At 34.4% G+C, this 20,082-nt stretch overlaps 1 protein-coding gene across 1 annotated transcript in view; it reads left to right on the top strand.

The window, feature by feature from the left end:
- Nucleotides 1-5,616: 5,616 nt before the first annotated feature.
- The window catches only part of LOC126883029 (sodium/potassium-transporting ATPase subunit beta-2-like), a 118,509-nt gene continuing 104,043 nt past the window's right edge, over nt 5,617-20,082 (top strand). Inside the window, exon 1 of the mRNA XM_050648215.1 lies at nt 5,617-5,935. Within this exon, the coding sequence (XP_050504172.1) occupies nt 5,743-5,935 (193 nt within the window). The 5' untranslated portion in view covers nt 5,617-5,742. The remainder of the gene's footprint in view (nt 5,936-20,082) is intronic.

The raw sequence follows: 20,082 nt of genomic DNA, 5'->3' as shown, positions 1-20,082 counted from the left end.
CCTAATTTAATCTCGTGGCCCAGATATTTATAGCTATACACCTGTTCAATTTGCGTGCCATTAGTTGAAATGTTTTTCGCTAGTACAAAGTTGGCCATGTATTGTGTTTTGGAAAAATTAATTTTAAGTTCAATTCAAGGGAATAAAGGGTAAAAAGTCAAAGACTGTCATGGATAGGACATGTCCAGAGACAAGAAGATACAAAAACAACAAAGAAATTATTACAATGGAAGCCGGTAGGAAGGCGAAAAAAGGCGAAAAACGAGATGGTTGGATGACATGGAAGGCGACCTGAAAACCATGAATATACTAGATACAATGGAGGAGAAGGGCACAAGAGAAATCCGAATAGAAGGACATAGCCAGACAGGCAAAGACCCATTCAGGGTTATGATGCCAAAAGAAGAAGATTAGCACTTTAAAAGGGTAAACCCTGTAGTTGGCTGTATACCTTTGTTAAGACAACGTAGAATGAAGTAAACACTTCTGTTGTATGTAGGTATATAATTTATTAAAAAATTCTTAAAATTTATCCACAAGGGAGTGGAAGTACAACAAAACGTTTTCGGTCAAACTGACCATCCTCAGTGTAAACCTGGAAATAAGTGAACCACTTAGATTGAAATGCAAAAGGGTGAAATTTTGACAGTTAAAAAAAGAAAAAGTGGTTACTTACGTCCAGTGTACAAGTAATTGAAACTAGCCACTTGAATAGGTGTAAAACCTCAAAATAACATTATTGCTACATTATGAGCTGTGTAGTAATCGACAATAAGTCGATGTCTTAAGATTAAAAATAAATCACATGTGGATGTATGTCATCCTTGCTCGGAATTTACACAAGGTTGTGATCAGGTGAGAGGTTAACAACCAACTGATTAGACAGATTGGTGCCTGAAAATTCATGACAAGATGTCAAAGAAGATAGGTGGATTTCTCAAATGTCAACCGGAAAATTTGACAGAGTGAATTAATATTTAACTTAATTATTAAATTGGGAATATGCCACTATTAAAAATGTTTGTTATGAATTCTAATATTATGAATTTTATGAATTTTAGAATTCATAACAAACATTTTTAATAGTGGCATATTCCCAATTTAATAATTAAGTTAAATATTAATTCACTCTGTCAAATTTTCCGGTTGACATTTGAGAAATCCACCTATCTTCTTTGACATCTTGTCATGAATTTTCAGGCACCAATCTGTCTAATCAGTTGGTTGTTAACCTCTCACCTGATCACAACCTTGTGTAAATTCCGAGCAAGGATGACATACATCCACATGTGATTTATTTTTAATCTTAAGACATCGACTTATTGTCGATTACTACACAGCTCATAATGTAGCAATAATGTTATTTTGAGGTTTTACACCTATTCAAGTGGCTAGTTTCAATTACTTGTACACTGGACGTAAGTAACCACATTTTCTTCTTTTAACTGTCAAAATTTCACCCTTTTGCATTTCAATCTAAGTGGTTCACTTATTTCCAGGTTTACACTGAGGATGGTCAGTTTGACCGAAAACGTTTTGTTGTACTTCCACTCCCTTGTGGATAAATTTTAAGAATTTTTTAATAAATTATATACCTACATACAACAGAAGTGTTTACTTCATTCTACGTTGAAGAAGATTAGCGTTTAAACTGTTTTATAATAAATCCTGCCCAACTCCCAACTCCCGCCATCGGTCTTTATCCTGACCAACATATTTCCAATTTGTTCCGGCTACTCTTTTAATATCATCAACTCATCTCATCTGTGGTCTTCCTCTCGGTCGTTTACTTTCTTAAGGTCTCCAGTGTTGTATTATTGCATTCCAACGTTGGTCTTTTTGTCTGACAATGTGGTCTGCGAAGCTCCATTTAAGTTTGTTAAGTTTTGTTGTGTTCTCGACTTTTGTTTTTGATCTTACCCAGTCGTTCCTCTTTTTATTGACAGTCATATACTTAACATTGCTCTTTCCTTTGCTCTTTCTGTTGTCGCTAGTTTATTCATATTTGCCTTGGTTAGGGTCCATGTTTGACATCCATATGTCATGATAGGAAGGATGCACAGCACTGGTTGCGCACTTTGCTCCTCAAGTATTGGAGTATTTTCAGTGGCGGCGCCTGTTGTAAAATATTGGGGGTTCACACATAATGTTAACATATAAAAAGACCTTGAGACCCTATTTCCGTAGGTAAAGGCTTTTGAGTGTCTTCAAATTGTAAAAATCAAAGGACCTTATTAACAATTACAATAAATAATGTATTTTATTGACTTAAAATTATAATTTAGTGTTTAAATGTTACAAGCAAGTTTTGTAACGAAAGTCCTGTTATTTTTTAGATAAATTATTCACAAACAAATTCAGTAAAATTTGGAATTTCTTGAATCATTTTTTTTTATTGAAAACATTGCGAGTGCAGTTAATCGATCCTGGCCCATAGCTATTCGAAGGAAAGTTTTGATACGTTTCAATGCAAAGAGACATCGTTCTGTTTCTGCAGTTGTCACTGGCATCGTAACAAGTACATAATTGGATAATTCCAATCTGGAATTCCAACTGGATAGTTAAAATCGTATCTTCTATTTTATTCATTATGCTTCCTCTTCTCCAAATATGTGCTTCACACCTACACAATTTGTAAGTTTTTACACAAATCTCCATTTTAAATAATCATTTATAATCCCGACGTTTGCACTTTGGTACATTCTTAATTAACAAATTTGGTTTCGGCATTTTTAATTTTTCTTCTAAATATAATGAAGAAAATTTAATTGATTTTAAATATTCCACGCTAACATTTACGTCCACAAATCCTTCCATTCTTAATATAATTCCGAAATTCGAACTTCATGAAAGCAACATCCATGCACATTGAAAACACCAAAGATCATGCCATAAGATCACATCCAACTTGTGATCCTGTGGCCATCTAAACTTGTGGGCTAGAGCGGGTAGCGGGGTGGGTGGTGAGTTGTATTTTGTGGTCTGAAAAGTCGTTGGTATAGGCGTATAGGAACCACTGTGAGAGCGGTGAACACGGGGTTCTGTCTAAGGCCTCGCATCCGTGAACTTTCTCCTTTGAAACAGAATAAAAATAATTAAATGTTACCTATTAGATACTTATAAATTCCTTGGATCTGTTATTTCGAATTTCAATTACTGTATAGTTAGATTAAAATGTTATTTATAGAATGATAAATATTACGTATGTGAATGTTGGTGTGAAAATAATTTTGGGGGTTCACGTGCACATGTGCACTTATGGAGAAACCGCCACTGAGTATTTTGCGGTTCTTAAGTATCCAACTAAGTTTTTCAAATCCTGCCCATGTTAGTCTTGCTCTCCTAGTAATTTCCGCACTTTGGTTCTCTTTTTCAAGTTTCTGGATTTGGCCTAGGTAGATGCATTCTTGGACTTTTTCTATCTCACTACCATTTATAGTTATACGTCTGAGGTCATCTGTGTTTGTCGTTATTTTTGTTTTTCTCATATTCATTTTTAGTCCGACGTATTGGGTGCTGCGTGCGAGTTCCTCCATCATAATTTGCAGTTCCTCGAATGAGCTCGCTATAATCATAATGTCGTCAGCGAATCTGAGGTGGTTTAGCTTGTTGCCATTAATGTTAATACCATAGGTTGACCAATTTGTTGTTTTGAAGACGTCTTGGTTGGAAGCTAAGTTCTTCTTCTTCTTCTTATTCTTCTTATAATAGGCCTCTTGGCCTGTTCCTTACCGATTTTGAGCTTGTATTCGTAGCTGTGATGTTGACTGCCAGCTATCTCGCCACCTTTTAAAGGGCCTTCCTATTGGTCTCTTGCCTGTTGGCTTCGAATCCCTGGCTATACGGGCTATTCTCTCGCTGTCCATTCTCGTCACATGCTGATTCCACTCTCGTCGTCTCTGTCTTCCCCACCGTTCTATATCTTGTATGTTACAGAGATCTCTTATTCTGTCGTTCGGTATTCTCGGTATTCTCAGTGTTTTCCTAGTTATTGACCTCAATGTTCTCATTTCTGATGTTCTCAGTATCCTCTTGGTTTCTGCAGTGTCACATCTTGTTTCTATCGCGTACATCATGATCGGTCCTACACATGATTTGTATATGCGTACTTACCCTTCCAGCCTCATATCTTTGTTTTTCCAGATGACATCCCTCAGACTTCCTGACACGTAATTGGCTTTATTTGCTTGCTTCCGGACGCTCTCTTTAACATCTCCATAACTACATATTTCGATTCCCGGATATTGGAATCTCGAGACTTGTTCAATTAATTCGTTGTTAATTACTAATTTGCATCTTATGGGTTCACTTGACACTACCAGGGATTATGTCTTGGCTGTTGATATTTTCATGTTGTAGTTCTTCGCCACTGTATTGAAAGTTTGTGCCATTCGCTCTAGGTTATTCTCGTTATCGGAGATTAAGATTGCGTCGTCAGCATAACAGAGGATTTTTATTTATTTTTCCGGCATCTTATATCCTTTTCCAGTAACTTTAATGTTTTCTATGATTTTGTCCATGACTAAATTAAAAAGCAATGGGCTCAAGCTATCCCCTTGTCTGATTCCCGAGTTGATTTCTACTTCCGATGTTAGTTCATTCTCGACTTTTGGGCTGATTTTTCTCCTTTAGCAATCTTAGCACATCTTCCAATCTTACACAATCGAAGGCCTTAGTCAGATCTATAAAGCACATAAATGCAGGTGTATTATATTCCATTGCTTTCTCAGCAATTTGTCTGGCTATGAATATGGCGTCTATTGTGGACCTATTTTTCCGAAAACCTTGTTGTTCCTCACTAATATTCTTCATTTATTTTATTGGCAAGTATTTTTGTTAAGAGTTTAAGAGTTGTGTTCAGCAAGGTGATGGTACGGTAGTTGTTAGGGTCTTTGCTGTTTCCTCTCTTGTGTATAGGTATTGTTATACTCGTCCTCCACTGGTCTGGTACACGCTGGCTCCATATTATTTCTTGAAAGAGGATCTCTATGTTTTCGATTAAGGTTTCTCCTCCTTATTTCAGTAGTTCAATTGGTATCCCATCGGGTCCTGGTGCTTGTCTGTTTTTTAATTTACGTATGTTTATTATTCCTTATTTCTTCTTTTGTGATTTCTAGTTCTGTGTCTATAATGGATTCGTCTTCATTTCCTGTTTCTTTCTCTTCTTCAGGTATTATAGTATCTTCCTTATATAGTTCTTCTATATAGGCGGTCCATTGTTCTGCTTCTATTTTATTTAAACTTCTAATAATGGTTTTGGTTAATGGGTTTTTTTTGCGCCCTATACAAATCGTGTTCCATTTCTTTGGTAAAGCGTGTCCAATATTCCCGTTTTATATTTCTTATCTTAGAATTGATGTAATTTCTTGTTGCTAGGTTGTCTCACGCCTCTCTTAATGGGAATGGGATTTGTATTTTTTAAGTAGTTAATTTTTAAGTATCAGCACTTTTCAAGTAAAACTAAATAGTATATCTTTATAAAATCAAAACCGAGTTGTTATCTCACATACATCTCCCATAAATTTCACTTATCATAACTTTAGAGGACCGCTGATAAGGATGTATTTATTCACGTACAAAATCGCTAATATCCGGGCCCTCCTACTGTCCATTGCAGAGACCACTTTACGACGGTCCTTTTACAATTTGACATGATCTTAATAGTCGTTATTGCGTTTCTTAGGGAAAAAACTTGCCAGTGAATAGTTTCTAAGTCAAGAAAACCGTTGAAAATTAGGAAAAATGAGGGAAAAGAAAATTTCACAGGTTAGCCAGATGTCTAGGAGCTTGAGTAAACAGGAGGAGCTACTCAATGTTCAAACGCAGTATTTTCTTAAGTTAGACGAAATAAAATTGACGAAAAAAGAAAGATTTAAAAAGGCGATATACGATCCCAAAACGAAGAAGGTGTTTGGAAGAACGAGTATTAGTTGGGGTAAGTACAAAACTGAATATAAGTCAACTGATTATTGCTATGAATTAACTAAAATATACATATAGACCAGGGCTGATCTGTGAAAAAACGTCTATTTTTGGATGTGCGAGATGGCATTCGGATTTTTGCAGATAAAGTTAGGTGACAACTTCAACAATAATAATTGACTTATCTTCTTCTTCAGGTGCCATCTCCGCTACGGAGGTTGGCAATCATCATAGCTATTTTAATTTTTGAGGCAGTAGCTCTAAATAGTTGTTTCGAGCTGCATCCAAACCACTCTCTCAGGTTCTTTAACCATGAAATTCGTCTTCTTCCGATGCTTCTTCTGCCATCTATCTTTCCCTGCATTATGAGTCGTAGGATGCCATACTTCTCGCCCCGCATCACATGTCCGAGATACTGTAGCTTCTTTTCTTTAATTGTAAGTTCAACTTCCTTTTCTTTACCTATTCTTCTCAGTACTTCATTGTTTGTAACTCTATCTACCCAGGAAACCCTCATAATTTTTCTATAGGTCCACATTTCAAAGGCGTTAAGTCGTATCATTGTCTCTACATTTAACGTCCATGATTCCACTCCATAGTATAGAACACTGTAGACGTAACATTTTGTTAGGCGTACTTTAAGAGCTAATGTTAAATCTTTGCTACATAGGACCTTTTTCATTTTTATAAAATTAGAACGTGCTTTTTCGATTCTGACTTTTATTTCTGCAGTGTAGTCATTATTTTCTGTTATAAGTGTTCCTAGGTAAGTGTACTTTTTTACTCTTTCGATCTGCTGGCCCTCTACTATCAAGATTTCGTTAGTATTATGGTTGTTTTTACTAATTTTCATAAACTTCGTCTTTTTGATATTGAGAGAGAGTCCGTACTCCCTACTACACTTTACTATTTTACTCATGAGTCTTTGCAGGTCTTGTAAACTATCGGCTATTATTACTGTATCATCTGCATATCTGATGTTGTTAACTAAGACTCCATTTACTCTTATGCCGACTGTTTCATCTTCCAGAGTTTCTCGCATTACCTCTTCAGAATAAGCGTTAAATAATAGAGGTGATAGTATGCAGCCTTGCCTGACTCCTCTCTTTATTTCCATTTCTTCAGATGTTTCTTTTTCAATTCTTACTATTGCTCGCTGATTGTAATAGAGGTGTGTTATTAGTCTTAAATCTCTTTCATCTAGGTTTTTATTTTTTAAGATTTCCATGAGTCGATCATGTTTTACTTTATCAAACGCCTTATTGTAGTCTATAAAACAGACGTAAAGAGGATGGTTAACATCCAAACATCTCTGTGTCAGCACGTTGAAGGAGAATAATGCCTCTCTGGTACCCATACCATTGCGGAACCCATATTGAGTGTCACTAATATCCAGCTCCAGTTTAGAGTGTATTCTGGCGTGGATAATTTTCAATAGGATTTTCAAGGTATGTGACATTAAGCTTATGGTTCGGTAGTCACTGCATTCTTTTGCATTCACCTTCTTTGGCAAACACACAAAGGCTGATGTCAACATTTCTCTGGGGATGATTCCTGTAGTATAGATAGCGTTGAACAGTTCTACTATTATGTCCAGGTTTTTCTCGTTGACCAACTTTATCAGCTCGCTAGGCAATTCATCTGGACCAGCAGATTTATTGGTTTTCATAGAGTTTATTGCCTGACTAACCTCTGATTTGGTTATCTCTGGGCCTACATCTCCCGTTTGGCTATCTACGGATGTACTAGCTTCTCTCTGGTCATGAAATAGTTCCTCGATATACTCTTTCCATCGTCGTAGTTTTCGTTTTGTCTCCATTATAATATTTCCATTTTTTGTCTAGCAATATATTTGAGGTTCTTCTATTTCCTATTCCGGCTAGTTCTTTGACTTTTTTATGTAGGTTGAAGTTGTCATATGTGTTTTGCAGTTCTTCTATTTCTTTACATTTTTTCAGAGAAGTAGGTTTCTTTAGCCTCCCTAATTTTTCTTCTTATTTGGTTTTGAAGCTGTTTATAGCGGGTCTTATTAATGGTTTTGTTTTTTCTTCTTTCATTCATCAACTCTAGAATTTCCTCCGTCATCCATTCTTCTTTCTTACATTTGGTTGTAGTAAGTACTTTCTTACTTGGTTCTAATATAGAGGTTTTGAAGAATTGCCACTGCTGTTCTACGTTGCAATAATTTCCTGGGTTTCTGTCTAGATTTGTGTTGATTTCGTGTTTCAGATTTTCTTTTGTTTCTTCTGACTTTAGTTTCTGTATGTTAAGTTTATTGTTGTTGCGGCTTTTTTGCGTCTTTTTTAGTTGAAGTTGAAACCTAGCAATAAGAAGACTGTGATCAGAGTATACGTCTGCTCCTGGATATGCCTTTACTGCCTGAATTGAGTTTCGATATCTGTGCTTTATTAGGATGTAGTCAATTTGATTTCTGACAATTTTGTGCTCTTTGTCAGCTGGTGATTTCCATGTATACAGGCGTCGCTTAGGTAATTTAAAAAATGTATTTGCGGCTATAACATTATGCTCCTGGCAAAATTCTATTAGGCGATCTCCTCTGTCGTTTCGTTCGCCAAGCCCATATGATCCTACATTAGGGTAGCATTTTCCTTCGCCAATTTTTGCGTTGAAATCACCCATGATCACTGTTTATGACTTATGCTACTTCTCAAATATGTCCGGAACATTAATAAAAAAAATTAAAATATTTAAAAATTTCGAAAAACATCGAATTTTTTCTACTTTTTTTGCTTATAACTTTAAAACGATTCATTTTGGAACAAAGTCATAGGGAAATAAAATAAAGATAATTGAATTTTGTATGATAAATAATTGGTTAAAAATGTCTTAAATTATTACCCTTTCTGCAAAATAGCAATAAATACAAAATAAGGCCTGTTTTTATTCAATGTTTTTCAACCACTTTCGTTGCACTTAGAACTTTCGTAATTCGCTTACAAAATTCTTACAACATACTTAAATCGTTCACCAAATTTCATTAAAATCGACCTGATAGATTTTGCAGAATAATTTTGCAATCTAAATTTTTTTAAAAAAGTTCAAATTTTTTAAAAACTTTCTGAAGAAAAAGTAGACCATTTAGAAGTTTGCTATTTTTTTTTACATATAAAGAGGTTCTCTACCTATCTAATACACTTTACAGAATTAAAATCGGATTATTTAAGCGGCTTCAGCACTGTTTTAAATGTATAAACAATTTTTTGGCTTATAAACAAATACAGTGAGGACGTTTGAGTTGGCATTAATTCATTTTCTCGAGAATAGGTGTCTCTGGAGATAAATCCCGAAACAGGTCGATTTTTATTTATAAATTCTAATTTTTTGGTATATATATCATACTAGTGAGGTCATCCATCTGGGCGTGATGACGTAATCGACGATTTTTTTTAACGAGAATAGGTGCCGTGTGATAGCTCAATCGAAAGGCTATTGAATTTTGTATTCACTAATATAAACATTAACATAATTATTTATACAGGGTTTGAATTAAAAAAATTTGAATTAAATTTTTTTTCTCTGATTCTGGCTTTGGTTTAGAACTAGAACCTTTAGCCACGTAATTGTATAACTTATTACTAAGTCAGGGGAGTAATGTGTAGTGTGTGTGTTGAGTAAGTGTCTTGTTACTTTGCAAAGTCGACGTCATTGTCTTTGCAAAGAGACGCTAATTGTTTCCGAACGTCTGCGGTCCCTCCGGTGAGTACCGATCCTACAAGGTGAATTAAATTAATTCCAATATTTAGATTACGGCATGACACCCAGATGGATAACGTCACTAGTATGATATTTATGCCAAAAAATTATAATTTAAAAATAAAAATCGATCTGTTTCGGGATTTATCTCCAGAGTCGCCCATTCTTTCAGAAAATGAATTTATTCCAACTCAAACGTCCTCACTGTATTTGTTTATAAGCCAAAACATTGTTTATAACTTTAAAACAGTGTTGAGGCCGCTTAAATAATCCGATTTTAATTCTGTAAAGTGTACTAGATAGGTAGATAACCTCTTTATATGTAAAAAATTAGCAAACTTTAAAAAAAATTAGATTGCAAAATTATTATGCAAAATCTATTAGGTCGATTTTAATGAAATTTGGTGGACGGTTTAAGTATGTTGTAAGAATTTTCTAGGCGAATTATAAAGGTTCTAAGTGCAACCAAAGTGGTTGAAAAACATTGAATAATAACAGTCTTTTTGCCCCCTTATTTTCTATTTATTGCTGTTTTGCAGAAAAGGTAATAATTTAAGACATTTTAAACCAGCCGTATATTATACAAAATTTAATTATCTTTATTTTCTTTCACTACGACTTTGTTCCAAAATGAATCGTTTTAAAGTTATAAGCAACGAAAATAGAAAAAAATCGATATTTTTCGAAATTTTTAAATATCTAAATTTTTTTATTAATGTTCCGGGCATATTTGAGAAGGAGCATAAGTCAATTATAATTAATGAAGTTGTCACCTAATTTTATCCTCAAAAATCCGAATGCCACCCCTCACATCCACTTCAAAACAGATCCGCCCTGGTCTAATATTTATATTGGATATGATGGGTATATATTAAAAAGTTATTTACAATATGATTTTAAATTAGAATTTAAGATCGAAAGAAATTTAATAGTGGGAAATTTTGGAATGTTTTCATAAATTTTTACTCTAGGTTTTTGCTTTTCTATATAATATAGGTATTTGCTATTCGCTAGTCTTTGTATACGGTTTGTCAACGCCTTGGTTGGTCAAAGTTTCTATGACTGCCTTCATCATCCAGCCTCAAAAGTCCACTGCTGAATATAGGCCTATTCCTCCTGTTTCCAACCCCCTCTATCTTTCGTCGCTCTCATCCAGTTTTTAGTGCAATGACTAAGTTCTTCGATTGTTTAGAGTGTATGTGTGTCTAAATATTTCTATTTAAAACAAATCATGTAAACCTTTTTTTAATAGATAATATTTATACTAGTCCAGAAAGCCACTGCGCATCCGCTAGGAAAATATTCCAATTCGGATTTTTTGCACAATCTTACTCAAAAAGGACCCCTTTTAACAAATTTGCATGTTGCCAGGACCAAAAGTGGGTCAAAAATTGTTTAAACGTTTTTTTTTGTTTTTTCCTAAAATTATTTTTTTTTGCATGGAACAAACTTTTATTAGATTTTTTGGATCATTCCAAACAGAAAAGGTCTTTAGTGGCTTTTCTCTAAAGTTGATAGTTTTTGACATATAAGCGATTAAAAATTGAAAAATTGCGAAATCGGCCATTTTTAACCCTCAAAAACTATGTGAAAAACTGAAAATTTGAATGTTGCCAAGGTAGGTAGATATTCTTTAAACATCGATTGATGAAATCCCGAAGAGTTTTTTGCAATACAATATTCAAAACTCCTTTGTTTTTTAATTGCTATTCAAGCGTGCGCGACAATATTTTCCACCGTTGCATGTGTATACAGTATGGTGCAAATGAAAGGAATAAATTCGTTATTTCGTAAACCGGCGACTTTAAGAAAAAATCCCGAAAGAGGTCGATTTTTATTTTTAAGTTATAATATTGTGGCATATATGCTATACTAGTGACGTCATCCATCTGGGCATGATGATGTAATCGATAATTTTTTTAAATGGGAATATGGGTCGTGTGCTAGCTCGTTTGAAAGGTTCTTCAATTCTCTATTATATTATAAACATTTACATAATTATTTATACAGGGTGTCCAAAAAAAATTTTAATTAAATTATTTAAAAAAAAAAGAAGAATGTATGTAATTTATTTAATTCAAAATACATTTTACTGTTACCCGAAAACTAAAAAATGTTTATTTCATAAATAATCATTGCTTTTCGATTAAATTCAATGTTCAAGCCAGCTCCCGCCAGCCACCTGCCTCTTGGAAGTTTGAACATTTAATTTAAGCGAAAAGCAATGTTTATTTGTGAAATAAACTTTGTTTTCTGATTTGTGAAAGCAGTAAATTGTATTTTGAATTAAATAAATTACATACATTCTTCTTTTTTTGTCAAATAATTTAATTTAATAAAATTTTTTTGGACACCCTGTATAAATAATTATGTAAATGTTTATACTACTGAATAGAGAATTAAAGAAGCTTTCAAATGAGCTAGCACACGACCCCTATTCTTATTTAAAAAAATCATCGATTACGTCATCACGCCCAGATGGATGACGTCACTAGTATACCATATATGCTACAATATTATAACTTAAAAATAAAAATCGACCTGTTTCGGGATTTTTCCTTAAAGTCGCCGGTTTATGAAATAACGAATTTATACCTTTCATTTGCACCATACACCATACTGTATGTATACACATGCAACGGTGGAAAATAGTGTCGCGCACGCTTGATTAGCAATTAAAAAACAAAGGAGTTTTGAATATTGTATTGCAAAAAACTCTTCGGGATTTTATCAATCGATGTTTAAGGAATATCTACCTACCTTTGCAGCGTTCAAATGTTCAGTTTTTCATATAGATTTTGAGGGTTAAAAATGGCCGATTTCGCAATTTTTCAATTTTTAATCGCTTATATGTCAAAAACTATTAACTTTAGAGAAAAGTCACTAAAGACCTTTTCTGTTTGGAATGATCCAAAAAATCTAATAAAAGTTTGTTCCACGCAAAAAAAATTAGGAAAAAGAAATAAAAAAAAACGTTTAAAAAATTTTTGACCCACTTTTGGTCCTGGCAACATGCAAATTTGTTAAAAGGGGTCCTTTTTTAGTAAGATTGTGCAAAAAATCCGAATCGGAATATTTTTCCTATGCGCAGTGGCTTTCTGGATTATACACTAATTTTTGCAACACTTACACTTACAACAGGTTATCTACGCTTGATTTATCTGCATAAAAACCGCTATGCTGTTTGCTTATTTAATTTGTTGTAGAGACTGCCATACAATCAGCTTAAGCTCCTGGTGGTACTAATTGAGCATTCTATAAGGCCGATGCCGCAGTGCAGGAAGTTTGCTAGGATGGTGGATGGTAGATACCCGCCTGGCGACCATCCAGCTACTTATACCACGAATAATACAACGACGGTAGCCGCAGTGGCCTCCCACTACCATCTACCCACCCGGTGGTCCGCCAGGCGTCTATCCACCCATATCAGTCGTGTGTCGTGTTTGATAATCCATCCGGGTAGCCTCGCTATGGATGAAAGCGTAATAAGTGCTGTGTATAAAAGAAGGGCAATTTGGGACCCAGCAGACCTACTATGTGACGAAACATGGCTTAAAATATCTGTTTTATTTATTCTTTGCAGTTGCATTAAAAAAATCCAATATTCAAGTCAGGTGAATTTAAAAAACAATTTTTGCCTTCGAGCAAAGTCGATTTTTCTCCACTTTCTGAAAAGTTTAGTGAGTGAGTTTTACCTCTAATATGACGATACGCTAAAAAACAAACCAAATGTAACGTAACAAATGAAACAAACGATTCCTCAGCACTCAGTTGGATACTGACTTCTGACTTCATTTCACTCTTTCACTGCGTCCAGGATGCAGCGACCCTCCACCATCCACCTTTAAAATCCACCCTCCAAGCCACCATCTAGCATCCTGCAGTGCGGCATCGGCTTAAGAGTTATGTCTATTTTCTTATTTAAAGATAGATACAATGTATAGTTTGAATTGACTTGTGACATTCATTCATTATTATCCTATCAGAACAGTATTTTCATCGCAGTATTTTATTGATAAGAATACGAGAAGGGTCGGTATAGGTACTTCTTCATTCTTCATTCTTTACTCTCCAAAGATATTCCATAGCATATTACGTTCCTATATTTGTCAAGACGCAGAATATCGTGGTTGCGCAACCTGAGAGAATGGTACGGATGTACATCAAATGAACTTTTCAGAGCAGCCGTCTCTAAAGTCCGAATAGCTATGATGATTGTCGACCTCCGTCGCGGAGATGGCACTTAAAGAAGAAGATGCGAAGACTTGACTTGTAGCTGGTTGTGCGAATTTTTCTATCAAACTGTCTAATTCCTGCATTTATTCTTCTTCTTCTTTAAGTAGCGTGCCCAAATTTTTAGGCGTGGGTAGCTTCCATAACAATTTGCCGATATCGTTCTCGATCTTGTGCGGCATGTAACAATTGATCTGCTGATAAGCCAGTCCATTGACGAAGGTTTCGGAGCCATGAATATTTCTTTCGACCAATTCCTCTTTTTCCGTCGATCTTTCCATTGAGTATTAACTGCAGCATCCTGTATCTGCTACCTCTCATTATATGCCCCAGATATTCAAGTTTTCTCTTTTTTATCATCTTCATTAAGTCACCTTCGCCTTGACCTACTCTGTTTAAGACTTTCTGTTTGAAATGCGTTGAACCCAAGATATTCTGAGCATTCTACGATACGACCACATCTCAAAGGCTTCTAATTTGTTCATGTTAACCTTCATGATCCAGGTTTCACATCCATATAGTAATACAGGATACACATAACATTTTAGGAACTTGATTCTTAGTTGTAAGTTCAGCTGAGAGTTGCTCAGAATAGATCTAAGTTTCATAAATGCTCCTCTTGCAATTTCTATACGAGTTTTAATTTCTTCATCCGGATTTAGTGTCTCGTTTATCCAACATCCTAGGTATTCTAGGCATTTATTGCCATCCCTTAATTCGTTCTTGTAACTTTTATGAATTGATTTCTTTAAGTCTTTGTTCAAAATATTTCTGAACGTCTACCATTTTATGTGTGGTATTTTCACTTCCTACAGAAGCTTTCATTATTCATACAAGTTCGGTAGGGTTTAGTTTGGAGTGATAGTACGCAATATTCCGTTTTTTATTATTTCATGAACTACGTGTTTTACAAACCGATGTTTGTGTATATTCCCTAAAGAATAAAAAACCGCTAAACGCCGTAAAAATGAGTGGCGCATACAATATTCCAGCTACAAAAGATCTGATATGAATATTACGTGGCGCGAAAATGTATTTTCATTTTGATGCAAAACAAAATTCTAGTTTTATTTTAAAAGATTTTTTCATAATATTTGCTCAATTTGAAGTAAAACGCGCCACAAAAGAGTAACTTTGATACAGTTTGAATTTTGAAACTCTTTTGTGGCGTGTTTACTTCAAATTTAGCAAATATTATGAAAAAATCTTTTAAAATAAAACTAGAATTTTGTTTTGCATCAAAATGAAAATAGATTTTCGCGCCACGTAATATTCATATCAGATCTATTGTAGCTGGAATATTGTATGCGCCACTCATTTTTACGGCGTTTAGCGGTTTTTTATTCTTGTATCAGGAGTTTTTCAAAGTTATTTATAAATTAAATGTATGAAGTTGAATCCAATGTTTCTCGATTACACGTTAAGCTTTATAAATGGTCGCCTTTGTCGCATTATCTCCCAAATGATCTAGTGTCCATCGAATGTACACTAGATTTTTTGAAGTTATACTTCTTTACGCGCGATATGAGGGTGAATTTTTATATGTTAAAACCTACGATCCCGGCGCATGCGCATTATAACTTTGTTCTGATTGGATGTTCAAATGACATGCCAAAAATTATCCAATATGGCAGCTGTAGCGCAGCTGTGGTTTGGACGGTTGACGGTTTGGTTATGTATGGTTGTTGCGTTTTAAAATTTGTGGGAAGAGAAACAACAAAGGTTAGTTAATAGATATACTGTATTTTTAAATAGTTTTCATATTATATTTTTGAAGTTATACTTCAAAATGTTTTAATTTATGTATGTATCAGTCCAGAAAAGGTGTGGAAAGAATATATTAGTGTTTTTAAATATATTTTTCTACAAACGTGTTAAAAATGCAATTTTTAGGACTCCGTAGGAGCGTTAAAAATGCTACTTTAAGGCACTAGTGCTTTAAAATTTTGAAGGCACTGCAGTTAAAAGTGAATTGTCAAATTGTGAAACGTCAAAATATTTATATTTCATTTATTAACATTAATATTAATAATACAACTTGCACAATTTGAAAAAGGTGGTTTAAAAGGTTTTTTATTATAATTTTGTGTGTTTGGATTTGTCTTCCTTGGGCGTAAAATAATAAAACATCTATTTTTATATTTCACTTGTCACCGTGATGTATAATTATGTATATCTGAAAGGTAAGTAGCATGCGGCTTGATGGCCTTCTTAGTAGAGCATTGGACCAGAGATCAAAAAATCGCGAGATTGCGGGTTCAAATCCCGGACAATTTATATTTTTTTCTTTTTTTTTTTAATATTTGGCATTGTTAAGTTTTGGTTCATTTTTGGTAATTATTGTTAATTTTTTGTATTGTAACTGTTAAATAGGTATATTTATTTCGTTGAAATTATATTATAATAGAAGTATAATTTCTTACGCTCGTACAAAGTACACACACATTCTTTTTCCAATTCCAAATAGATTGAAAAAAATATTGGGATGGCCGGTAAATATACTCAGATTGCCCGTTGCCAGATCAAATTTAGCGTCGTAACCACTACAACTACATAAACCACTTCGGAAATAATAGTTAATTAGATTATATTTTTGTAGCTTAATAACTTCTAAACGGCTTAACCGATTTTGATCACTAAACATGAGTTTGAAACGTACTGACAAGTAGTATCTGATGCATCTAAGGTCAAGTATGATAACTAAAGCTATTACAGGAATTATTGAGCTTGAAAAATCGTTTTTCCCATAGGAAATAGATTTGATCATATTTATGAAGCCTATAACTTAAAAAATTTGAATTTTCCCGGATATGAGGTATACACCGTTAGATTCGTCTAGAGTCCTTCTCGCTCAGTTATTGGCGCAATTCGTAGGTTGAAATTTTGAGTAATTGTCGAAAAACCAAAATTTTCAAAGTTTATTTTTTCAGTTTTTCGGCTATACTGAGCAGTGTGTATGTCTGATCCTGACGGCTTAAACACCATTTGAAAGCATAACTTAACAATATTGATTTGGTGTATTTGCGGTTCTCCTGTCTCTTCTTGAACCGAAGACATATACCTACGGTGACCATATGTACTTATTTAAGTAGGACAGTACTTATTTTTAAATATTGTCCTAATGTACTTTAAAACCTTTCTAAGGACACGCAAATGTACTTATTTTTTCTAAAAAATGAATATTTTTATATTTTACTATGTACTTTTAAACAAATTTCTTTGTATACTGTTTCAGGTATTGCAGCTTTTGTGTCTTGATGGTTTCCAATATTTCCATTCTTTTGTTGACTCTTCTCATGACTTCGTTGTTTGTGACAGGCTCGGTTCATGCTATCTTCAGGTACCTTCACCCACAGTTCAAATGCTTCCAACTTTTTAGTAGTCGACGTGTTAATTGACCATGCCTCTATCATGTAAAGCAGAGTCGAGAAAACATAACACCTTGCCAGCCTAACTCTCAAGTCTTAATTATTTCAGTTCTCTTACACAAACTACCTTTCTCATTTTATTGAAGTTTGTTCTTGTCCTCTCTATTCGAACTTTGATTTCTTTGGAGTAATCGTTTGTGTGATTAATTATTGTTCTAAAGTTTTACCTTTAATTGTCAGGCTTTTATCATTATTTTGGGTTTTTGATAACCTCATAAAGTGTTTAGTTTTCTTGATGTTTACTGATAATTCATATTCTTCTCCATACTCAACTATCTTGTGTTTTGGAGGTCTTGGAGGTTGTCCGCTATTATGATAGTATCGTCTGCATACCTATCTAATGTTGTTAATTGGCGTTCCATTTACCTTTATTCCTGCTGTTCCTCCCTGAAGAGCTTTTTTCATAATTTCTTCATAGTATGCACTGAATAGTAGTAGTGACAATACACGCCCCTATCGCACTCCTCTTTTAATTTCGAACTCTTCTGATGTGTGTTCGTTAATGCGTATAAATGCCTGCTGTTTATAATATAGATTTGTTATAATTCAAAGGTCATTGTATTGTAATTGTTTTGCTTTGAGGACGTCCAATAGCTGTTTGCGGCGGACTTTATCGAAAGCCTTGTTGTAATCTATGAAACAGACGTACATATCCTGGTTCACATCCAAGCATCTCTGGATTAGTATGTTGAATGCAAACAGAGCTTCACGGGTACCTACGCCTCTACGGAATCCAAAGTGGGTTTCTTCAATATCCATATCAAGTGTTTGGTAAATGCGTTTATGAATGATCTTTAAAAACATTTTAAGTGTATGAGACATCAGGCTTATGGTGCGGTGGTCGTGCACAAAACTTCACTATTTGCACTAATTGCACAAGTGAAATATTTTTACACAAAATGTGTAACCTACCTAGACAACTGGAGTACAAATTTTCATGAATTTAAACTATTCAAAAGGATAGATCTAAGAAGTGAAATAACATGGAACGATGTTTGTTATTCACTCGAAACTTTTAAATTGTATATCAAGGCAACCATGTTAAATGAAGATCAACTCTTTGACGAACTGGGAATTTTGAAAGACGTGGCTACAAGTGAAAAAACTGCTGAGTGGAACAGAGAAGAAAAAAATAGTCAGGATCGATAACTTGAAGTTTTTAAATGTGTAGATCAATTGAAACTGAAAAACTTACAAATATTATGCGAATTTATGTTTTGTCTTCCGGGTACTGATCCGGCTATCGAGCGTTTATTTTCTGTAATAATTATTGGACGTCGGAAAAGTCTCAAATGTCCATATCCACTCTCAAGGCAGCGATGCTGGTGTACGCAAATTTTGATGAGACTTGTATGAAATGTTTCATTTACTTTAGTCGAAGCCGGACTTTCTTAAATTAATGTTAAGTTCAGAAAAATATGAATGATGCAAAAAGCCGGAAAAAGATGAGGCTATTCCAGGTCCCTCATCTAAAAACTCATAATTACAGGCTTACAACTTTTTCAAAGTTAATATAATGTGTTATGTTTAGTTTAATTGATATAATTTTTTATGTATAGCTACATAGTTGATTTATTTTTAATGCCAAAAAGTTATATTTGTCCAATAACAAGATACATTTTGCGTTTTTAATACATTTTTGTTTTTTGTACTTTTTTTTCTTTAAAAAGATATGGTCACCGTACATATACCCCCAAAAAATATGCCATTTTGTACCTACTAAGTCCTATAGCTGGCTTATGGTTGGTCAAAATTTAAAAACTACACCGGTTCTGAATCGACCTTGACCCCCTCTTCAAACACAGAAAAAAAAATTCAGATCGGTTTAACTTTTCCACACACATATACATACATATCCACAAACATTTTCCCTTTTTTAAATAGAAATTGAGTCATATTTCTAAGCTCGGTAACTTTTAAATGGTATAACCGATTTTCAAAATTAGACATGCGTTGGAAAGGTAATGATCAGTACTATTAGAAGCCGCAAAGGTCGGACTTAAATTTTCGAAGTTTTTGGGAGTTTTGGGGACGAGAACGAAAAACAGACTCTAAATAGGAAGGGCCGTAAAATCCACGCCCTTGGACAAAAATGAATGGTTGACATATGAATAGGTGAGTCTTTTCCTGAAGTTTAAGATGGGAGTTAACCCAATTTTCAATTCAGTCAGATTGAGAAAATCGAAAATTTCGTGTATATATAGTGTCGCGTGTAGGGGGGTGTGTGTGTGCGCCACTGGCGAGAACTGCCGTTCTCTGGTAATTCCCAACACCTCTTCTTTCTTGATATTGTCTTCAGTTTTTTTCTTGGACTGAATTATTTATGTTTTTTCCAAGGAGTTAGAGGAAATTTGTCAGAACTTCTTAAATGGTTACTGTCCAAAACAAATACAGAATCTTTTAAAATATGTATAATTTGCTAATAGTATTTCTCAAACACATAAGAATTCATAACTTCATGGTAATTAGTCTAGTCAGTCGCAACATAGGGGGTCCCGTGGGCACTTTTAGCTCGCCGCGATTTGATGGTGGTATTGTAGGTTTTTTGGGTCGCTGAATCCAATGGAAGTGGTCTGGAAGCCCAAATGTGGTGCGTTTAATTGTTATTAACAAATTATGATAAAATTAGGTGTTTTTCAGGAATTATTAAAAGCCCTGTAAATAAATTGATAGTGTTAACAGGGCCGTGCCGTGCTATGATGCGGCGAGGCAGTCGCATCAGGCGGCATCACAAGGGGGCGGCATAATCAGTAAAATAAAAAAAATGTCAGATTGTGTAAAACTG

This window comes from Diabrotica virgifera, chromosome 4 (assembly GCF_917563875.1).
Source record: "Diabrotica virgifera virgifera chromosome 4, PGI_DIABVI_V3a".
NCBI classification, from domain to species: Eukaryota; Metazoa; Arthropoda; class Insecta; order Coleoptera; family Chrysomelidae; genus Diabrotica; species Diabrotica virgifera.
Note: the sequence above shows the minus strand (reverse complement) of the source record. Positions and strands in the feature narration are given on the sequence as shown.